The sequence below is a fragment of the Sturnira hondurensis genome, unplaced genomic scaffold (assembly GCF_014824575.4).
Source record: "Sturnira hondurensis isolate 20B ecotype Veracruz unplaced genomic scaffold, ASM1482457v3 Scaffold0016663, whole genome shotgun sequence".
Taxonomy (NCBI): Eukaryota; Metazoa; Chordata; class Mammalia; order Chiroptera; family Phyllostomidae; genus Sturnira; species Sturnira hondurensis.
The window spans coordinates 12,665,055-12,688,708 of NW_028089294.1; the positions used below are offsets into that span (position 1 = coordinate 12,665,055).

The 23,654-nt window shown below is 41.2% G+C and overlaps 1 protein-coding gene across 1 annotated transcript in view; it reads right to left on the bottom strand.

The window, feature by feature from the left end:
* Positions 1-23,654, bottom strand: part of LCLAT1 (lysocardiolipin acyltransferase 1) — a 150,818-nt gene that overhangs the window by 43,257 nt on the left and 83,907 nt on the right. The window contains exons 4-5 of the mRNA XM_037066642.1: positions 19,685-19,831; positions 13,369-13,485 (exon numbers count right to left, since the gene is read on the bottom strand). Coding sequence (XP_036922537.1) covers positions 13,369-13,485; positions 19,685-19,831 — 264 coding nt within the window. The remainder of the gene's footprint in view (positions 1-13,368; positions 13,486-19,684; positions 19,832-23,654) is intronic.

Below are 23,654 nucleotides of genomic sequence, written 5' to 3' on the forward strand. Positions count from 1 at the left end.
CTGCAAAAATCAATGACAATGCAGACAACGCTTGACACAAATTTCTCACATTTACCACCAAAGAAATTGTGTAGCACCCTCACACTATCAAAGGCTGGCAGCTTAAAAATCTCCATGTTCCATAGTCTTTTAAAACGTTACATATAATGAAAAGGAATCACAAGACAGCTGTATACTTAACAGCACTTAAGTACTTGTTAGAAAAGTATCTTGGTCCCCACAAGCAGACATGCAATGCAAATAACAGAGTGAAAAAGACAAAGACACAAACATGATGCTCATCAGATTTAGGACAGCAAGTTTTTTCATGTAAAATGTTACAAAGGAAATAATCCAACGCATCGTACATTCCTGTTAGTTCACTGCATTCACATGAGACTCTAACTGGAAAAGGTACTTCACAAAACAAAGATTGAGAAATAAATTTGAGTTTGTGGTTATACTACTTTAATTTCTCTTTCAATTTTCATTCCCTGTGAAGAAGATGTCTAAGCTACAATGCAAAGTATTTGCATAGTTGCAAATGTCAGAAAATAAACACACTCAAATTGGCATGGTGTGTGTTTACTCATCCTCTGACAGCTTCTCCAAGTCAGTCTTACCACGCAAGAGGACACTCGGAATTGCTCTACATGGGCAAACGTAATACTTTGGGGCAGGGAGTAGAAGTCACTGGAGACACGTATGCTTTCTTCTCCCACATAACCTCACTAGGAGAAAGCAGGTGAACTGGAAAGTCAGTAACACACTGTCAACACCCTGTGCTCCCTGCAGCTCTGGGCAGCCAGCTTATGACGACTGCCAGGACCTGTTCTGCTCAGCCCAGATTCCATGGCAAAGTGAGTCTGGGCACTGTAAGCAATTAGAGCATGAGTGTAGGGTACCTATGTTATAACATACATATAATGCTGTTATCTATACACATAATCATGTAATAATTTTATTTTGTAATATATGTAAAATTATGAAGAACAAAATGGAGAAGACAATTCATTTTACAAACTGTTCAAACAATTTTCAACACTAAGAAGTAACAATTTCTGTATTTAGTTTCATGTTCTCATGGGACTCACTTTTGACCAGAATATATTTTTAATAAGTAAAGACACAGGCGCTTGGTTTGCACGCCCACACACACACCGGCAAGGTCAGTATCACTTTGACGATACCCTTGAGATACATAAAACAAGTATCAATTTCTTTCTTTTTTTTTTTTATAAAAAAGGGCCCAGCAACTGGAAAAAATAGAGAGAAGGTATTCCAAAAGAGAAAAGGCACAACTTTTATAAACAATGAAATGGACACATGCCCAGAATAAAGAAGAAACAAGGTAATGCTTTTTTGGACAAACCCAAAAAAGAAACACAATATATCCACAATGAAATTGTATACTAGATAAAACCCAAAGGCAAGCATACGTTCCTGTTAAGATGAATATCTGTATTCAAGGATCCACGGGGTTTAGATGCAGGCCAATGTCTCACATTCAGTGAGAATAATTTCGATTTTCATATGAACAGGACGCTAGAGTATATTGTTACGTACATTCTGCACACACACTGGAACGCCTGTATTTTGCTTCAAAGCAGCATGGCGAGGACACAGAGACGCGAGTCAGACCGAACTGGCGGTGCTGCCGGCGCCCTCTGCTGTCCCGCCTCTCGCCGTCGTCTTCAGAGGGAAAACTGACGGAACGTTGAATGTACGTAATAGCCTTTCTAGTCAGTGTACACGCTACGGATGGCTATCACTCAAAAGCAATTCCACATTTTACTTACAAAGCTTCTTCTACAATTCTGAGATTTTAAAAGAAACATATTTTGTGCCAGTTATCAACATTTTTCAGCACGCTACTAAAGAAAATATATAAACATACCAGAACAACTTTAAAGCGCAGACAACTCTTTGAAATGAGCAAAATGCATGTACATATGTCCACTCATCTATGAAAATGATAATCTAACCAAAAGAGAATGTGGGTTTGAGACTTTCTTATTAATGGTGCCGTAAGACACACACTCGTCATCACCCAGGCCCCCCTGCACCCTCGCATTGATTCCAGCTGGCTGAGGCTACAGAAGTAGACAGCTTCAGAAAAGGGTCTTTCTCCCACTGCAGTGGTCCAGAGGGGCACAGGCTGCAACTCCTGTCTCATTAGCACGATCTTAGAATCAAAAACTCACCAAGTAGAGGCCCTGGCTGGTGTAGCTCAGTGGATTGAGCGCGGGCCTGCGAACCAGAGGATCGCAGTTCGATTCCCAGTCAGGGCACATGCCTGGGTTGCAGGCCGGTTCCCTGCAGGCCAACTCCCAGAGGGGATGCATGAAAGGCAACCATACATTGATGTTTCTCTCCCTCTCTCCTTCCCCTCTAAAGATAAATAAATAAATAAACTCTTAAAAAAAAACCTCACCAAGTAGAAATATTAACGAACCAGGGAAACATTTAAGAACCACAACTCCACACTGACTTTTACATGGTCAAAGAACAAGACCCTGTTCAATTACGTTACAAATACCATGTTTCTGTATGTCTCTCTCAATAGTATAGATAATCTAAAACACAAACAAAATAAAATCACCCCTTGCCCTTCAGTAGTTAACAAAACAGAGGAGACTGTCTTAAGACACCACTTTTGATCACGTGAGCACCTGCCTTATGCGGCCCTCTGACCCTGCCGTAAGGCTAATGTCTGGGAGGAAGAGGGGTCTGAGCAAGTTACATCTGCCAAGTGTCTGATGTCCAGGCTGGAGGTGATGGGGCTTTACTAACCAATATGCACATACATGTGAGATGCTGAGACTAGGTCATCTACAAAGTGTGTGCAGACCCACACCAAGCACCGAGTAACAACATATTCATGACACCGTACTAGAGCCTCAGATACAGAAACAAACAAGACACAGTAGCCACCCTAACGGAGCTCTGAGTCCAGGGGAGAGACAACCAAAAAACCACTGATTATAAAAGTATGTGAAAGAAGTGACTGAGACAAATGCATAAAGTATGATGAGAAAGAAGAAGGAAACCCAGTAACCTGGAGAGGGCAGGAGGCTGTTTTAAGTGGAAAAGCCATGAAACTGTCTTGAAGGACCAACAGGATCTAGCCAGAAGACTGGGAACAGTTTATAAAAAGAAACAGCATGAGAAAGCATATCCACCTAGTGGACTGAAGAAAGAAGGGTGAGGAGTCACAACAAGAAACAAGACCAGAAGGGCCGCACCGACAGGAACGGAGCTGGGGCAAGGGTCTGCTGTGTGCAAGGCCACAGTCTGCTAAGCACCGTGCGGCACACAAAGGCACGTCAGCCCAATCGTTTTCTAAGGGCCGCACTGGCCAACCTCGGTCAGAGGTGAGGAAGCCTTCGACTCATATGTGCAATCACACTAGGCTCTTCGACTCCCCCAAAGGAGTCCTGCTCCCAGCTCCACCTACAGTAAAGTCCCTGGCACTTAACTTGTGAGACAAACATCCTGTAGGGAGAGTAACCGATTCTCACCCAGGCAGTCTCTCCATTACCTGTAGAATGGGGCCACTTTAAGTGCATACACTGTACATGTCTGGGCTACTTAGGAGGCCGCTTTTACTGAACCACTTGCTTTTGCTCATTCTGCCATTACCAACGTGGACGGGAACCTGGGGGCTACGTGGAACACGTCATGGAAGGTGCTGGGGGCGGGGATACTAACCAGGACGGTGCAGTGCAAGGAACTGTGGGCCATCTCTCTCTCTCTAAGCATGTGGTTTGCTTTAATTTTATGGACCTTGTCAAAGATACCCTTCAGTTTCCCCCTACCGAAGGTGCCAAAAAGCTCAGGGCCAGTTTCTGGACCCATATTTTATAGGAACATAGAACCCTGTGACACATATATTTTGCATATTAACCTCATAACATGTACACTAAGCTTATAACACATATACTAACCTTACATATTTTATGTACTAGCCCCACACCCTTATTTTACCTAACTTTCTTATGTTATGGTGCTGCTGTTACTATAGCATACATGTTCATGTTTAAATCTTTATTCAAACTTTCAACCTTTATTGGGACATAGTGGAGTATAAAATTACATCAACCAAATGGCTGACCGGTTCGCAAACTTTAAAGGGCATTTATTATGCGCCAGGCCTGTGTTGAGGACTGGGGACAAAACCTGTCAACGGGACAGACTTGCCGCTCTGGGAACTGAGAGTGGAGGAAACAGACAATTAAACAAGAGATAATACTGTAGGAAAAGCATTTATATAGGGCAAGTGTAGTAGGAGATGCATTCACACAAGGACATGGGGGTCTAAGATAGCTGGGAAGGCTTCCCGAATGAACTGTGTCCTGAGCTGGGACGGAGCGAGTACATGCGAGAGAGAGGCTATGCTCCGGCGGAGAAGGCTCGGGCACTGTGCACTCTGGGAAAGGACAGATCACTGAGGCTGGGACACAGGGTGCAAATAAGAAGGCAGGTGGTAAGGCCAGGGGGGAAATCGAGAACCAGGTGAATCATGTTAAGGAAAGTGGATTTAATCTTTGAGTATTGTGAAACTTGGGGAGTTCGGCCGGCAGGCAGTTGACCCAATCAGATTTGCCCTGAAACATTTATTGAGTGCCTGCTGTTTTCCAGGACTGTACTGAATGCTTTACAGACATGACTGCGGTAAGTCCTCATAAGGGTCCCACAAAACCATGTGCAATAAGCTCTATTATTATCCCTTCAATAGGTGATGAAATGGAGGTTTGCTGATGGCAAGTAATCTGATCAGGCACCCTGCTAATCTTGCTGAAACCAGGCTTCTAACTCAGGTCTTTTGACTCCGGGACCTAAGTATGTGCCTTAGTGCACTGCCAACCACCTTGAGAAAAAGGCCTGATGTTCCAGCTACAATGTACACAAAGTACCGGTTAAGAGACCAGAACTAGGAAGACCAGCTAAGCAGCTGTATGAGAATTCAAGGGAGATATTATGACAGGCAGAATAAAAAGAAAACGATTAATATAAGAGATAGATACTGAAGAGACCATCAAAGGCCTTGGTTGGGACTTCAGTGTATATGAGAAAGGCAGAGAAGGGCGAGGCAAGAATGACTCCCAGGTGCATGACTGGAGCAACTGAGTTAAAGATACACTAACACAACATAGTGGTTAAGACCAAGTCTCTAAAACCAGACTCCCAGCTCTGCCATTTAAAAGGCAAGAATCTTGCCCTGGCTGGTGTAGCTCAGTGGATTGAGCGCTGGCCAAAGAACCAAAGGGTCACTGGTTTGATTCCCAGTCAGGGCACATGCCTGCGTTTCGGGCCAGGTCCCCAGTTGGGGTGCGTGAGAGGCAACCACACACTGATGCTTCTCTCCCTCCTTTCCCCTCCCTCTAAAAATAAATAAATAAAATCTTTTTAAAACAAATAAGTAAAAGGTGAGAATCTTGGACTATTAGTTAAATTCCTCATACCTCAGTTTCCTCCTGCATATAATGGAGATGGTAATAATCCCTCCTCCAAGAATTAAGTAAATTGATTCATGTGAACCTCTTAGAATAATACCAGTAAATGAACACTCAATTAATATCCCCATGCCCACTGCCACCACCACTCCATGGTGCAGGGATTATAGAAGCAGAAGGCAGAACGACAAGTTCCATTTGAACACCCTGAAGCTGAGGTACCTACACAGCCTTGAAGTGGCAACAGTCACATTTATGGCTCCAAACTAAGCAAGGGCTTTGGACTGAGGACCAAACTTCAGAGTTATGAGCAGGTGGATGGTCATTTAAGCCACCAACCGGAATGACATGGCTCAAGGGGAAGGTGTGGAGTGAGGGGAACCCAGGAGAGCCCTTGGAGGGACCCAGGTGTTTAAGAGACAGACAGGTGTAAGAACCTGCGAGAGTCTTGACAAGTGACCAGAGAAGTGGGAGAGGAAATGAGAAGCTACAGGGAGAGTATTATTTCAAAAAGAAGCAACAGTACCCGGTGTTGCTATGAGGAAAATAAGATAAGGATGGAAAGGTATTCATTGGATTTAGAAATAAAACCCTTGCCTTTCATGATCTAGGCGACATGGCCACTGCTGTCCTGTTAGGAGGTAAAATGCAACATGTATTAAAACAGCTATTAATCGAAGGTCCACTCTGCTAAGGCCTATTAGAGAAGAAAAGGATCTTTGGTCCAGATGACTGCCAGCTGTGGGAGAGAGGGGTGACCTCTTAGAAGATGATCACGAAAAGAAGAGCAGTATTTGCAGTTTAAAGAAAACATCAAAGCACTGCAGGTTTGGGACTTCACAGACACAACCAGAGGCAAAATTCAGAAAGCATAAGGCACAGTCAGGAACAGTCGATTAATTCAAATAGGCTGGCTCCCACTGCCCAAGGGGGGCTTCTGAGTGGTAAAGTTTAAACAGCAGACAAAACCATCATTCTACAAAGCCCTGACCAAGGAATATGGAAGTAATGCAAATATTTAAATGCCTTTCCTCCCTGGAAAACACCTAATTGTTCCTCTAATTCTCTGCTTATATGCTGCCTCTTTAGTGTCAACCTAGGCAAAGATGAACTAACCTTTCCTTATGTCCTCGGGTTACTTGCTACTCAGATCTCTTACGACATTGCATATAATTACGTTTCTTCAATCCTCTGCTACTCAAGAGAATGGGCTGTGCCCCAGTATCTCAGCAGGCCAGACGACGTTAGGGTGGCACTTCACGAAGACTGACAACTGTGTGCAACACGGATTAGCCAGGGGGAAAGCAGAGGCGGACCAGTCAAAAAGCCAGGAAGAGTGACAAGTAACGAGATCCCACCTGCGGGGCCACTGTGGACACACTGGACGGTGGGGCGTCTCTGAGAGGGGCTTCCAAGGCGGTATCAGTAGAATTTGTTGACCAAATGAAATGGGACAGAGCACAAGACTAACAAAGCATACCCTTCGGCTCAGTAATCAGACCTGGAACTATACCCTAAGGAAACAATTACAGAGATTCACACATACTTTGGTATTATTTATAAGGGTGCAAAACTGGAAATAACTTTAGTTTTGAACAATAGAGAATGAGTTAAATAAACAGCGGTCTCTCTAGCTGACAGACTACCATGCACACATTAACATCACACTTACAAAGTTGTGTGAGAACATGTGTACATTCTAGTGAACCCTGAAAAACTTTATAAAACAAAACATACAATGGACCCTAATTTTGTTCTGTATAAAAATGTGGAAAAACACAGGAAGACTCTATGTCAAAGGCAGGCACTGGATTTTTCTAAGAAGTGACTGACAAGGCTATAAATGTCTTTTTTCTTCGTAATTAATTTTCCAATTTTTTACAATAAATATGTCGTTTTTATAATAAAGATTAAATATGCCTTTTTGTAGGAAGCGAACTCATGTAAGAAAATCAAGTTGTCAGGCTATTTTTTTCTGAGAGGTGGTGGGGGGAAAATATAACCAAAATTTGGAAGGATAGCCAGTCTGAGCATCATGTTTGTTTTTCTTAGATTTTGTTTTAAGGATTAGAGAAATGGAGGAGAAGCTGGAAAATACAGGATCCAGAAAAATAAGAGATGCTTACAAAAGGATATCCTTGATGTAATTTTCCATTTAAACAGAATGTACAGTACAGCCAAGGACACCAGGGAGAAGTCTTGCAGAGAGAGAGAAAAACCCTACACAGATGACATTCCTGGAGCATTTGAGATAGAAAGCCTGTTAACTCATTACAGAGTGTGAAAAACCGTGGGCTTTGCCATCCGACAGACCTGAGTTCAAGGCATGATGCCTCTACTCAGCAGCTGTGTGACCCTGGGCCAGCTGCTGAAGTGAGTCGGTCTCCTCAGTGCAACAAGGCGCAAAACAGTGCCTAGCACTGTGCCGAGAACTAGGTGGTCTGTATGGTGGCTGTGAACCCAGGACCCTGCCACCCAAGTGTGACTCAGCAGGTCTGAGACCGATCCTGAGTGTCAGTGTTTAGGTTTCCTGGGTAAGTCGACTGTGTGGGCAGCGGAGAAGCATGAGAACAACAACTCCATGCCTGGCACACGGAACAACTTGGTAAATGTTAGATGGTTGGTTTTGTGTACAGAACATAGGGCTTCTATCACTTTTTCGTAAGGCTGTCACGGCTTTTTTGATTAAACAATGACAAGATCTGTCCTGGGTATCTCAGACTTTTTGCTGAGAGAAGGTGGGTGGAGAACGAACTGAAACGAAAAATAAAACAATGCAAATGCCATTTATGGTCCAGAACAGCACCACAGCATTCGAACACTCGGAACAAGTGACTCCGAAGGTCTGTGACACGTGGTCATGCATAACCCTGCTGAAGCATCTCTGAATCACCTCTGCTTCACGCTGCCGAGGACCAAGTCCCTTAGTCCATCCACATGCCTTCCCACTAATCAGTACCCAAAGTTCATTTAGGTTTGGCTGTATTCTGCTCACCACCAGAAACAGAGAAAAGCACCACTCTTTGTAAAATGGCCTCAAAAGAGGCCATTACCACTATGCAGCAGATGTATCTGCAAATTTGGGGAAATGTGAAAGGTCTCAGAAAATATTCAAAATATTCTAGTAAATGTCAAAGATCTACTGTACAATTGCATTTCTTAACATAAAGGAAAGGTCTCATCCTATTTCACAAATAGTTTCTAGCAATAAAAAATCATGAAAAGGTCAGAGTACACGGCATTTAGTGCACTCAATAACTCAATAGTTTGTCTGCCTTTCGGCCCTGCCTCCTAGAACAAGCTGGCTGTCCAAGAGGATCACGGAAATGCAATCCTGGGGGAGGCTCGGCAGCTGAGACACGGGCAGAGAGCCACGGAGAGTGGTGGCTGCTGGCCAGCTTCACTTCCCACCCCATGTAGCCACCGTAGGCAGGAGACAGACTGAGTTATCAGGAGGTACTTGTGTACAAAGCAAAAAGTTCAAGAAATTAAGGTCTAGCCATGCTGCCGAAGACCGAGCTGTCTATCAGCAGCGCCCTGCGTTTCCTTCTTAGGCCCCGCCAGCTTTTTCAGAGCAGATGAGAACCACTGTCGACCAAAATGAGGGCGCCAGAGACAGCACGATCAGATACTGTGTCTGCAATCTGGGTGTTAAGTCAGCAATCCTTTCTCCCTTGATACAGACTGAAGAATCTCAATCCGATGTGCTCACCCAAATTACCTAGCGGGAATCTATTTTTCTGTTAGTGGTTGACCCTCTATCACCCAGATTAGTGGAAAGACAGTATCCTTCATGCCTTCATAGTTAGAATTTAGGCATATGAACTAAATATGGATTGAAATATGGACTGTTCTACTTTAAATTTAAAACCGTTTTATTTCTTTCAAACCCCAAACCCATAAATAGATGCACATGATGTTTTAGTCTTAACACATGAGCTGACTTGCTTGAGTGGCTTGATCTGGAAATGGAGAAACGAAAAACATGACTATTTGGGGAGAGGAATGAAGTTTCTCCAACAATGTGGCCCCACACAACCTTTCTGAATGTTGTATGTTACTCTACACCACGAGCCTTCAGCTCAGCGAGATCGGTTCTGCCCGGCCGACTGCTCAGCTCCACTCGGGCCCAAATTCTGTGCCCCTTCTTAAACTCTCCTTTGCTGCCCTCGGCCTTGCTTGTTTTTCCGGCCTATCCAGTCACATGGTCTCTGAGGTCTAAGGAAAACTCAGCTTGAGAAAGCCTTACCCGAGTGGTTCAACATGATCTGATCTCTCTCCACTGAACATGCCTGTAACTGCTCAGCATCAAGTCCGTATGTTACATATCCCACATGTTAGTGTGTAATTATATTGTCTTCTCTCTCCACTGAACATGCCTGTAACTGCTCAGCATCATGTCTGTATGTTACATATACCATATGTAATTATATTGTCTTACATTAGTCTTCAGATTTTTCCCATGTGTGTTATTATCAATCCAGGAAGATGGTAAAGTTCTTGAGGACAAGGTCAATCTTAAACAAGACATACCTTCAAACAAATACAATGTGTTTCATCTTTACCCCCAACTACTTGAACCTCATTTCAACCTGTTTCAAATGTGCACACTTGTGCCGCCTCATGGTGAAAGTAATTATTGCATGGTTAAATTAATCAGCTTACAAAACAGCAAACCAAATTAATGGTTGGACCAAATCATTATTTCTATAAAATGAAAGAAGAATAAAACGATTGTTAAAAAATTATGATGCACCAGAGGTGAAATAAATATAACAAATTTTTGCTGCAATAAGTTAAAAGTTTATTATTAAATGTATAATAAACAACAAAAAGTCTCTTTAACTTAGCAACTTCCTTTTGGGTTTGGGTTAATCTACTACTGAAAAAACATGATACAATCACACATTGAAATGCCCTGTGACTTGAGGTACATAGACCCACATCCACGACCGATGTGGGTCTAGGACACTGCGCTCGTCTCACTTTTCAGATAAAAGAGAATGATATTCAACTCAACGGACGCTGATTCTCTGTTATGTGCAGGGCGTTGTACAACCTTAGGGTGGTTATGACCTAGTGAGAGCATCAAGCAAGCACACTGGTGATGGGAATCAAGGCACTTGGCTGGGGTGGGGTATATACTCTTTGCAGTTATTACTCCAAGAACAACTTATCTATATGGTTATGAAGGGTTTTCTATTTCAGGGTGTGTATTTTCCAAATGTTCTTCATCTCAATAAAATGCATTCGAAATAGAGGAACAGAAGCTACTTTCTTTGTTTTGTTTTTTCTTATTCAATCCTTCCTAGTAAGACCTTTTATCCTTAACTTCTTGATGTCATAAATTTCTCATTTTCCCATTTGTTCTATCCGATGTCAGCACCACTGAATTCGGTTACATGTGTGGGCAGTAAAAATGTTATTTAATGATAATTGGTTTTAGGATGTGGTCTCCAGGGTTCCATTAAGTATATTTATTTCTAATAGTCATTCGTTTTAACAGCAAGCTTCTTCTTTTTAAAAAAATGTTTATTGAATGGATTGGGGTGACATTGGTGAATAAAATTAAAGGTTTCAGGTGTATCATTCCATTTCAAATTGATTGTCAAAAGCAGATCTCAGGGGCCTAAAGATCAGGAAGTTGTGCTGGGCCCTCTTTTCCCAAAGGGTACTCTGGCCTGGGTGACCTCTTAGGACCCTCTGCACCCCTGAGTCTCGATGAAATTTGTTCTTCCGTTCACCTGACATCCCCCCACCCCCAAACCCGCCTAAAGCACAGCCGCCCTCCGCTCTCGGCCTGATGCCTCCCTGGGCCACGCCTGTTCCCCTCGCCACCCACCTCAGGCAGCTTCAGAACCACCTGCCTGTGACCAGCATCTTTTTTAATTTTCAAAAAATCTTTCCCAAAGAAAACCATCCATATCACTATTATTGCAAAGGTACTCTATTAACTAAAATCATACTACAGATATAAAAGGCACTGAGTTCCATCCAGTAAAAAGAAAACGGCTATTCAGTCAGGCAAATTATATTCTAATAACTTCAACAAGCTGCTTCACCTCAATTTTTGCTTCAGTTTTGCTCTACAAGTTAAATATTAATAGTAGGAACTATCACATAGGATTGTTGTGAGGACTGACAGAACATTTAGCATAATGCCTGGTATTTAGCAAATAATAAATGTTAACTGCTGTTCCCATAATAGTCATCATCACCATATCTCTTACGCCTATTATAGTATTGAGGCCCCGTTATGCTTTTCTAACTAAAGTAAATAGAGTCATCTGTGTTCCTCTTTTTACTGATATAAGGGGGGGGGGGGGGGGGGCAGATATGCCAGTTCCAGCCGGAAAAACTGCATACTGTGTTTGTCCACTAGTATTCTGAGCGATGACTACGTAATTCACATTCTCCCAAGTGACAAATCGCTTTGCTACTAAAATATTCTCCAGATTTCAGAACTACAGATATATCCTTATCCACTATAAAATGATCTCTCAATTATCCCGCCTACATCTAGAAAGATTTTTATTGGCAAAGGATGTGTTCCAACAGCATACTTGTGTTAACAGAGAAATGCAGTAGATAGATGTGTTCCCCAATGTCAGAAATACCTTTAATAAAACCATGAAATGCTATAAAGTATTAAGATGATGTAAGGAAATTTAAAAAAAAAACACTGCTAAATGAGAAGGGAAATTCTGAATGGGAAGCCACCGTAAGCGGTGCCACAGTGAGAAATAAGAAGCCTCGCAGCTTTAACGACTTCGTGCCTCCCACGCCTGTCCTGGGCACAGAGCACTGCACTCGCCGTGGGCTTCCACGGGCGGGTGGGCACTCACTTGTCACACACATGCAACCGCCAAGTCCATTTCGTACTCATTACCAACACAGAATTCCAAAAGCCAGCCAGCCGTGCGAACAGGGACGACATTCTCAGCTTGTAATGTAATTTTGGACTGACTGTGTATTTCTCTAAAATCGTGGGTACTTAGTTATAACAACGCTTCATCTTGGCAAGGTTCATTAACTAAGGTTATAATGTACTAAGTATCTTAAAGCACATTAAGCCCTAATGAAACAGTAATGCCATTTAGAGAAAGAAGAAAGAACTTTATACTTACATCATGTTTCCAGGCCTCTAATGTTAGGAATGAGCAGCTTTGTGGCAAAGAAGCATTTACACCAAATGAAGGTGATAATTCATCACAGATGTCACCAGATTATTCTTCTGCTAGGTGACTTTGGGCTTTGAATTTCTCTTGTAATATTAATAACACTTGAACATATTTCCTCTTCAAATATGGTGATGTATGTGCTATGTATTTGTATATATGTGTGTATGAATACATACTCATCTAAATCTGCAGCGATAATACAATGTAAAACTATCTTACATTTAAAAATATCAAATGAAAATAGCAAGACGTAAACATTTCGGTGGGCAGTGAGTGTGATACCGTCAGCGGAACCACCTCGTCCCCACAGACTCTTCAACAGACAAAGCTCTAGAAGGAGCGAGTGTGAGGCAGGTGACAGTTTGAGACCCAGACTCGGAGGAGAACAGGGTTCTGTCCCCGACCTACAAACATGTACTAACCACCCAGCTGGCAGTTCCACTTAACTATGAAACGAAAGCGACATTACTGCCTTCCTACCAACCAGAATCATTTGTTGGAGTGACTAGAACAATAAGTGCAAAACTATTTTTAAGCTATAAAGGATTTGAGTAGAATTAATAAGATATTTTCAGGATAATTTTGCTGCTTTGAGAAACATCTAAAAATGGAATGATTGTTTAACTGTATACATCATTTTGTCTATTCAAAAAAAAGTGCTTTGTATGTTCTAAAGGTGTGTGTGTGTGTGTGTATAGTTTAGCAATTTTTGCCACTTATATAAAAAAGTACACTTTGAAATGGGTGCTTACCTTCTCTTAGACGATCTACTACAAAAGTAAAGCCTGTAGTTCTTGGGTGTAAGACATATTCATATTTCTGAAGTCCATTCTTTTCAGCAAAATCATTACTTCGAGCCTTGCTGTTTTCTAAACAAAACAATAGAAAATCAGAAGCAATAAAATAAGGGAAGATAATGTGAGGTAAGAAAAAGGTACAGAATTTCCTTGATAAAAATGGCAGTTAATTTTTCTGTAATTACTGAGTCAAATAAGAAGATATAAACACTTAGTAAATCCCTAACAGAGATCTTAGAGTATGTATTTATTGGAATTTTGAAAATTTTATAAGGTATTAACAGACTTTTTATAATACTTTATAAATTCATACTCAAATCTTTAAAATTCTTTAAGAGATTTCATAAAAGTCAATACACAGTGAAAACTAAAATGCAAATAAATTCCTATAAACTAAATTTTCATAAAATAATCTTTACATCATAAAAACTTAAATGCTAACTATAAGATGCCAATAAAATAAAACTAAAATAGTATTAAAACATAAGGAGATTTATACCTCCAGAAGCAATATAGTAATTTGCCGAATATATCAGATCGACATTTTCTTCAACCCGGTAATTTAGGGCTTCAGTGCAAAGGGAAGTACCTCCCTCGCCCAGGCACAGGGCAGGCTAACATCACCAACTGAAACCACGCCACAGCAGAATGGGCCCATGATTAGCACATTATGTACAGACATCTGAACATGGTTTGGCTGGGTAGAGTTACAAAGTCAAGTATATGTTCCAAATTTTGGCAAAAACTTCTTTTTCCATTCCATGAGGTAAGTTTATAAGTTCCAAGAAGAACCAAACCCATTACTCAGCAAATATATTTGGAAAAAGTAAAGTGTTCCGAAATCTGGCCTCACCCCCTGGGGGAGATCATGAAATAGCTTCTGATGACAGCAGATGTTAGAATATGCAATCCTCAGCTGCATCCTGAAATTTATAGACTACTCTGAGTCGCAAGAAAGAGACACATATATTTATATAAACACAGCTTTCCTAGGAGTCAATTTAAGACCATGGAACCCTCAAAACCTCAAAAAACCACAGATGGCTTCAAAATATTCAAAGAACACTCCTATAAAAGAGGTTACGTTTTTACTACTATTGCAAGGGAGGAATTGAGTCAAAGAACTAAATGCCCACAGACCCCCAGCAAGTTAAAGTAAAGGCCCTACACATAAAAAGTAACAAGCTCCTTTCAAATCGAGAGGCGAATTTCCCGGCACTGGAGTACAAAGCAGTCCTTTACAGAGGGCGGACAGGACCTGACACGGGACAAGGAAGCCCCAGGACACTAAGAGATGAGCGTTTGACTGCTCTTTAGGTCGCTCTTCCAGCTCATCACCGACTTCAGGGAGCTGAAGACCGAAGTGAACCTGCTGTGGAAGGTGTGTGCCAGTCTAGGCATCTCTCAAACACAGCCACAATGCGGAAAGGCAGAAATGATCAGACAGAGAGATGGAGATGCAGGTTTTCCCCTCCACGCCCACTTCACTTACCCACCCCTGGACTCTGTGGTGACTGGTAACTACACAAGCACCCCACTTTCTGCCCACAGCCTCCTGTCTCATCAGCTCACACCTGTAACACTCCCAGGCCAGCTCTCCTTCCACTCCAACAGGCCAACCGGCCACTTTGCTGTTCTCAACCAGTCAGGCATGTTCCTACCTAAGGGCCTGCCAGTTGTTCGTCCCTCTACCCAGAATGCCTTCTACCCAATACCTGCATGGCTTCCCACTCTGTTCACTAAGTCTCTGCTTAACTAGAAACTCACAGGGCTTTCCGTAACCACCTTACGTAACACAGCACGCCGCATCCCCCTCCTCCATCACCCCCTCATCTTTCGTCACAGCACTTACGAACACCAGGCGAAGCTTCATTAACATATCTGTCTTTTATCTATTTTTCTTCACAGAATTTAGGCTTCATAAAAATAGGGACTTTGTTTTGTATATAAAGTTCCAGGCACTCATACACTAAACAAAGAAGTTTTATGTACAAGGGTGATTAACTGCATTTAATGTTATAATTGTTAAAACCTAGAAAATCTTTCCAAATCAGAGAACAGAACCCAGAATTATGGTATACCAATTGTGATGGTAAATTTTATGTGTCAAATTGGCTAAACGTTATTCCAGTTATTTCTGAGAAGGTATTTCTGATGAGATTAGTATTTAAATCAGTAGACTTTAAGTAAAGCAGATTACCCTCCACAATGTGAGTGGGCCTCACCTCTCTCCCCTCCCACACATACACCCTTTTGTTCTGTTTTTCAAGACAACCCTAACCTATAACCAATGTAATGAAAAATAAAATCTACCCAATCTTTAAATCATGTTTGCAAATAATATAATGTGAGAAATTACAAGTACAAGAAAAACTATAATTCTAATTTTCCAATTCTGTTTTAAAATGTGTGTGTGTTTATGTGCCCATACACATGCCTATGTGTGTGTGCACACATGTGCATGTATGTATGTGTGACCAAAAGACACAAAAGCAACAGAGTAAAATTAGAACAGGTTTTTTTATGGGCAGTAGGATTACACTAATTCTTGTACTCCTATACTTCTAAATTTCCCCAAATTAATATAAATTACCTCCATAAGCAAGAAAAAAGTTATAATTAACAATAACACATAAAGACAGAATATATGTAAAATTACATTTAAATATACCTATCTGAAAATACGTAAGCAAGCTGGGTTCAGAACTTAGAGGATTACAAACACTTTCTTTGGGCTTAAAAGACCAAGTTTAGAGTTAACTGTAGTTAACTAAAAACACCTTTGGCCCTGACCAGTGTGGCGTCAGTCGGTTGGACATCACCCAGCAAAGCCAATGGTTGCTTGTTCAATTCCCGGTCAGGGCAGAGGCCTGGGTTGAAGGTTCTGGCCCCAGCCAGGGTACACACAAGAAGCAACCAATCATTTTTCTCTCTTTCATTCATGTTCTCTTGCTCTTTTGCTCCCTCCCTTCCCCCATCTCTAAAAAAGAAATAAATAAAATCTTTAAAAATCAAAAAAATTAAAAAGGATTTAAACAACCCTTCAAATTAACAGACACTTTTTCAAAATTGAAAGTATATTGGTAGCCTATTTAAAAAAATTTTATCCCAACTTTAAACCATCTGCATGCTGCTATGTTCTTAAAAAGCCTTTTAAAGCTTCAGGATTGGTCTGTTTTCTCTCCTTGGCAAGCAGTTTGTCCGTGCCATTTTGACTCAAACACCACGCAACTACATCACGTGACGGTGGGCACTCTGGACCCTGAAAATATGCAACCAGATGTTAATTAAGTTCATCACCTAAAAAAAGACACTTGAGAAAAAATAGAGTGAAAAAAGTTTTAAATACACGTGTGTGTAGGCTCTGAGGTCTAATGCGTGAAAATTCTAAGAAGAATGCACCCAAAGTAGCAGCCACCCAAGAACTTCCACCCCATTAGCTTCCAATTACTAAATAACCCCCAAAGGTGCCACTGCTTAGTGCGCACGATGGCATTCACAAATGTAAATTAATCTAGCATTTCGGTAAATCACACACTAATATAGCTGCTATTTCAATACCCAAGTTTATGTGCTATACTTTCTAAGTATTACAGAATTTAAATATCCATTTTAATTTCCCAAGGACAGGTTAGCTCTGGTGATCAATCAAGTTATATTTCCAAGCTTCAACAACATGCAGACAATATTATCCACCAGTGACCGACTACTTTTAGAATTTTAACTATAAAAATCAAGCATATAGTGTACAGTAAGCATACATTTTAGTTTACAATACTGGTTACATTAAAATCGCCATAACTCATCTGGCTCAGTTCCATCTGCAATAAATGAGTCAAAGATCTCTTCCTTGCCATCAGTGTTTCTCGAAGTACTTTGATTTCCCGCATTGACACATTGTGGCCTAGTTATCCACTCAATTACTTAAATAGTTGTGTAATTTGTATTTTCATTACACTCTCTTTGGTACTGGCTCCATACATTGCTTCGTCCAGAGAGTGAATCAGTTTGCTCGTTTACACAGTCTCCTCTCTTAAGCTCTAAGTGGTGCCCCTCTTAGTGGCTCTTAGTTGCCTTCATCTGGTATTGACGATTCGGAAGACAAGTTCACGGTCCATCTCTCCACACTGCGTGACCATTAGATTTCAGATCTGTCCCACTTCAGTCTGTCTCCCTCGTAGAGCAGACTTTTACCCACGAGATCCTTCTCAAATTCTGCTCTTTCTTGAAGTAAAGACAGTTTTTAAACTGTGCTTTTCTGAGTCTAAGAATTCTACAGAACTTCTCGTGCAAGCTTGCTCCCCACCTCCACCCACGTCTCCACCACAGCTATCCTTCAATTGGCCTTAAATCCCGAACTACAACTGAAGGCTTCTTCTACAAAACTCACCCACGGGTTAAAGACACGTGAAGAGTACTAATTTAGCAAGGATGAAAGACTCCATTTTGTTTTTAATCTTCTCAAGAATTCCTTGAAATCCAGTGGCATTCTTGGTCTATCTACCATATAATGCTCAATTTTTGCCCAAATTTTTGAGGGAAAAATAAGGATGTGTATTATACATGGGTAGTATTAATTCCATATCTATATAAATGTTTTTAATTTTTTTATTTATACTTTTGTGTTAAAAGAGTAACTCTAGAAAGCAATAATGATATCTGTATGCAAAATAATACCCTGGAATATGATAATCAGCTTTGTTTCTAAATATATAAAAAACTGAATTATAAAATTAGAATATTTTTTTCCCTGAAAGTTTTGGCCAGAAATGTGGGTGCACACTGTTGAAAACCACCCTTCCTGGTTTCAGAAGCTTTAACCCTCCATGGCTAAGGCTGAGTGAGAGACCTTGGGACCAGAAGTCACTAAGGAGACAAAGCTTATCTCCCTGGCACTGCCTCTGCCCCCTTTTACCTCACCCTGCTTGGCCCCGGGGCAAATGACCAGTTGGCCAATGATAGGTAAGATTCCTCATGGGAGGGATGACCTAAGACAGGCATGGTCATGAAGCAGACCTCAGGGAAGGACTTGGGGGGGGCTATATAAAAAGGGGTGATGGACCCCTGCCCCCTGGCTTTGACATAGCCTGAGTTCTCATTCTGTCTGTGAGAAGTCTCCTAATCTCTTGGCTGCCTTACTTCCCCTGCCTGATTTAAGCCTGAAACAATGCCAGAGGTGGGTGCAGCCCTGTGATGGAATGAGTGGGTTCCCCGGGGGGAGGGAACCAGGCCTAAGAAAGAATGCATAAAATCCTGTGAAACCTGCTTTGCTAATGTCCTCAATTTTCTGATATGGGTCCAAGCATGCAATGAGTTTGTTTCCCAAAGTTTTATAGCCCTTTAGCTATCTGACCCTGACTCAGAATAAGCCCTGGTAGTTCTTTGTTGGACCTCGTTTGATCCTTACTGCCTGACAATGACTGATGAGCTTTACCTGTATTCCTGTGCAAACTGAACCCAATCAAAGCCCACTGAAAAAACAGGCTCCTGGCCCTTCTCCTTTGAGAGACCAGCCACCTTTCCTCCCCAAGCAGATCATGTGTTAGTAGACTTATTTTCATCTGCGGCAGACGGGGGGCTCTGTGGGCAAAGCTCCCCCACAGCACATTATACACGGGAGCACATTATACATGGCAAAACACAACAGTTTAATATCTGGGAAGGTCGAAATCCTATATCCTTCTCTGTCTCCTCCACAACTCAATTATGGCTAGTTTTCTTGAGAAAGGACAGAGCCCTTCTTGCTTATAATAGGAATAAGAATTTAAAATACCAGGAGAAAGGCAATATATTAACTTAAATCAATAATAAATGAAACTGGTTAATATCGGGTGCCTTTCTAATAAGGAAGAAATTGAGGAAAACAGGTCTAATGGGTGAATATGTAGCTCAGAAGAAAACAGGAAATATAAAGAACAGGAAGAAGGTTCTTCTTTCTTAAGATTGCTTTGGCTATTCAGAGCTTTTGTGGTTCCATACAAATTATACAGAAGGCTGATAATTAACATATATACTGAGACTCAAAATACAAAGGTCTAGGGTGGCAAGTTAAAAAAAAAAAAGATCTCTTGGGGTTGCCCAGCATAGATCCTGTGGGCTGGAGACCGGAGTGTTGGGTTCTAATGTGCTCCTGATTAACTGAGTGACCGCAGGGGTGGGACATTAATTTTGCTGGTATTCAGTTGCTTCACCTAAGAAAGAAGTTTAGACTAGATGATTTCTGAGCTCCTCCATTTTTAAGAATCTGTGATCCAAACCCAGGTTACCTTACCTGTGAGATCAGTCCCTTCTGGGAATATGAGGAGTTGAAGGGGTTCACGGATGTCACAGAAATAATCGATCATGTCTTCAAAGTGGCTCTTGTCATCTTTCCATTTCCTGTTAATGAAGATATAGGCAGCAGCCTGCATGGCCCAACCTAGGATCAATTGAACAAGTATTTACACACAGTTTTACTCCAATATCCATATTATTGAATATAATATTTCAGTCTTTTCATTTTACTATGAATGATTTACCATCATAATAAAAATCTTATAATACAGCTTAAAGTAGCCCTGATCTCGGGTTAAAAACATATACCACAGAATATTCTTTTTTTTTTTTAAATATTTTATTTATTTTTAGAGGGGAAGGGAAGGAGAGAGGAAGAGAAACATCAATGTATGGTTGCTTCTTTTGCATCCCCTGCTGGGAACTAGCCCCTGCCGGGAACTGGCCTGCAACCCAGGCATGTGCCCTGACTGGGAATCGAACCGCAATCATCTGGTTCACAGGCCCGCGCTCAATCCACTGAGCTACACCAGCCAGGGCCCACAGAATATTCTTAAAGGAGTTTTCTAAATTCTGGGGTTTACAAAATACTCAAAAGCCTCTTTCAAGCCAAGCCTAGCTATTAAAATATCAAAGAGCCCGGACTGGTGTGGCCCAGTGGACTGCTGGCCTGCAAACCAATGGGTCACTGATTCGACTCCCAGTCAGAGCACGCGCCTGGGTTGCTGGCTAGGTTGCCAGTTGGGGGCGCATGAGGGGCAACCACACATTGATGTTTCTCTCCCTCTTTCTCCCTCACTCCCCTCTCTCTAAAAATAAATATTTTTTAAATAAAATCTTTTAAAAAATTCCCTAACATTTACCAGTAACTCATCCAAAGTTTTAACAATCCTAATTAAACAGGCATTTTAACCAACCTACCTATAAGAGGCAGATGACTACACGTTGTCAGGCTTATAAAGCAGTAACCAAAGGACTGTTCTCAAGTGAGAACAGTTGAGCACGCTTTAACACTTCCCTTCTGTACTATTCAACTGTAAATCCAAATGCTACTTTCAATTCTAGCCACTTCTTCAGGTTTTATTTAAAAGGGAAAACATGCAATAGCTATAAACATGTTAGCCACATGATACACTGTGATCACATTCCCTTTCTCTAGGGCAAATCAATCTTGTCTCCAAAGAGGTAGCCCTAAGAGAGCCATGTTTTATCCAAGCAGCCATCCCTCCCTGGCCAGAAATGACCAGAACTGCTGCGGTGAATACCTATCTTAAGTCAGCCAACCAGAAGTCTAGTCCATAGTCTATAGAGCATGAAATGTTTGGCCCAAACACAATAACTATCTTAGTCAATTAAATGTCCTCAGAAATTCTACCCGGGACCATGGAGACATCAAGTTCACAGTTTATATAAATGCAAATGAATGGACGAAAAAGCATGTAACAGAGACAGCAGTAGCTGAGGCCAGATAGAGACAGTACACTGTAGTAAAAAGCTTAAAAAAACCCCAATCTTGCAGCTGAGGTGCCTAACACTGCTTTTGACTGCAAACAAAAGACAGTTTTAGTCTCCACAAGCACCGGCCAGTATTGGTTGCAGGTGGAACCACCTCTTAGATGTTGCTCAGAGTCCATCTCCCTTAATACCCGGTGTGTCTTTACAACCATCTCCCACTATTTCAGCTCGTGGGGGTGAGCGATCATTTCTTACAGACAACACAGCTAAAACAAGAGCTATTGGCATTCGGTGAATATAGCAGCATCTGAGAATATATAAAATCATTAAATCATTTCTGAGTGATTGGAAAAACTATAGAACTTTATTTGGTTTGAATAAGTTCAAACTAGAATACTGTTTCCTACAAATATACAGAAGCCCATACCAAAAAACCCACTTTAGTACAGTGTTGCTGTTACGCATCCGCTCACTCACTGCCCACCCACTGCCTGCCAGTCACATCCATCAGCGCTGGACCTGACCCCACACTGACCGTCCCGCATGGCTCTCCCTCAGCTGCGGACACCCAGGCCAACAGTGCAGTGCTTGCGGGCAGGGTAGCTCTGGCGTGAGGTCGCCTGGGTTGGAGTCATAACTCCACCAGAAGCCAGCTGTTCAGCCCGAAGTCTTTGTCCCTCACTGACCCCAAATGTAAAAATTAGCATAATGTTGTAATAGTATTTACCTGAGACTATTACATGAAGTAAGAAAGATTATTTAGCACATAGTATTCGATAAATAATAGTGATTCGTGTTATAATTAGAAGTTCCAATAATACAAAGGATATTGTATCAAGAAACCTAAAAATGTAACAAAGATCCCATTCACAATAGCAAAATAAAAAATGTAAAAAAACCCCAAATCTGTACCCATCACATGAAGACAACTACAGAACTGGACAGAAAACAGTGAGATGTACAGGGGTTCTGAACTCAACTCATATGCCAATGATCTCCAAATTTATAATTTACTAGTTTCATGTAATTACAGTCGAATTCCAGTGGCATGAGGGTGTGTGAGAATTTGGCTAGTTGATCCTAAAAGATTGTCTGTAATAACAAAGAGGTGAGAATAGCCAAGATAATTTTAGAGAAGAATAGTAGCAAAAGATCCACACCATTAAACATATTCATTAAATGTATTACAAAGCAACAACGATCAATCCAGAACAGTATATCTGCAAAAGGAGACACCTAAAAAACAATGCAAGACCTAGAAAAAGGCCCTTGAATACGTGAGAAATTTGATATAAGATAATGACAGTTTTCAAATCAGAGGATAGAGAATAGGTTGGCTGGGTTTGGGTTCTTTTTTACACCTTCACCGAGGTGTGACAATAAACTACGGGTATACTAAGCGTGTGGGTGCAGAGCTTAATGAATTGATACATGTATCTATGTGGCCGCCATCCAGATTGGAACCTTTCCGGCATCCCAGAAATGCCCTCTGCCAATTAGTGCCACCCACCCCAGCACAGGAAACCATTATTCTCTTCTTTCCCCATAAATCACAAAAATGAAATCACGCAGCAGATATTCTTGTCTTTGGTTCAATTTTGTCGATGAGATTCATCCACATCATTATGTGTAGCAGTATTTCCTTCTCTGCATGGCTTTGTGGTAGTTAAATCATGAATATATTACAACTTATACTCTTAATAGATTAAGATTTCTGAGACATGAAGAACACAGTTGACACGCACATTCTCACAGCACTCTTCTGCTGAACACAGCATTCGATCGTATAGTGAATACTCAGGAGCAGAGTAGCTACTGCATCACAAAATTTCTGCACGTCCAGCTTCGGCAGACGACGCATTTCCCAAAGTAACTCTACTAACTGACACTCCCACCAGCAATGTATGGGACTTCTAATGCTCTTCTGGTAGCCTCGCCAACATTAGGTCTTACGAGTCCTGTTAGTTTTAGCCATTCTGATCCAGGAACAGGAGTTTTAATTTGCATGTCCCTTCTGATTAATGATGTTGAGAACATTTTCATATGCAAATTGGCCATCTGGCTATCTTCTTTTTGAAGTGCCTTTTCAAACCTTTTGCCCATTTTTAATGCAATTGTCTTTTATTAACTTGTAAGATACAAAGTTCTTCATGAGATACATACACACACAGGAAATATGTAATTCTAGGTTTCACCATATATTGGACATATTCAGTATCTCCTTCAATCTGCAGCTTGCATTTTCTCTCCCTTAATGGTATCTTGTTATAAACCTAACGTTCAGTGTTAATGAAACCCAATTTATAAATCTTATCCATTGTGCTTGGTCCTTTTTGTATTCTATTTGAGAAATCTTTGTCCACTTCAAATTCATAAAGACATTACCCCTGGTATTCTCCTAGTAGCTTTCTTGTTTTAGCTTTCACATTTTGGTTTATGATCATTTCGAATTAATTTCTGTATATTGTGTAAGGTAGGTAAAGGTCCTTGTTTTTCACATGGATATTCAATTG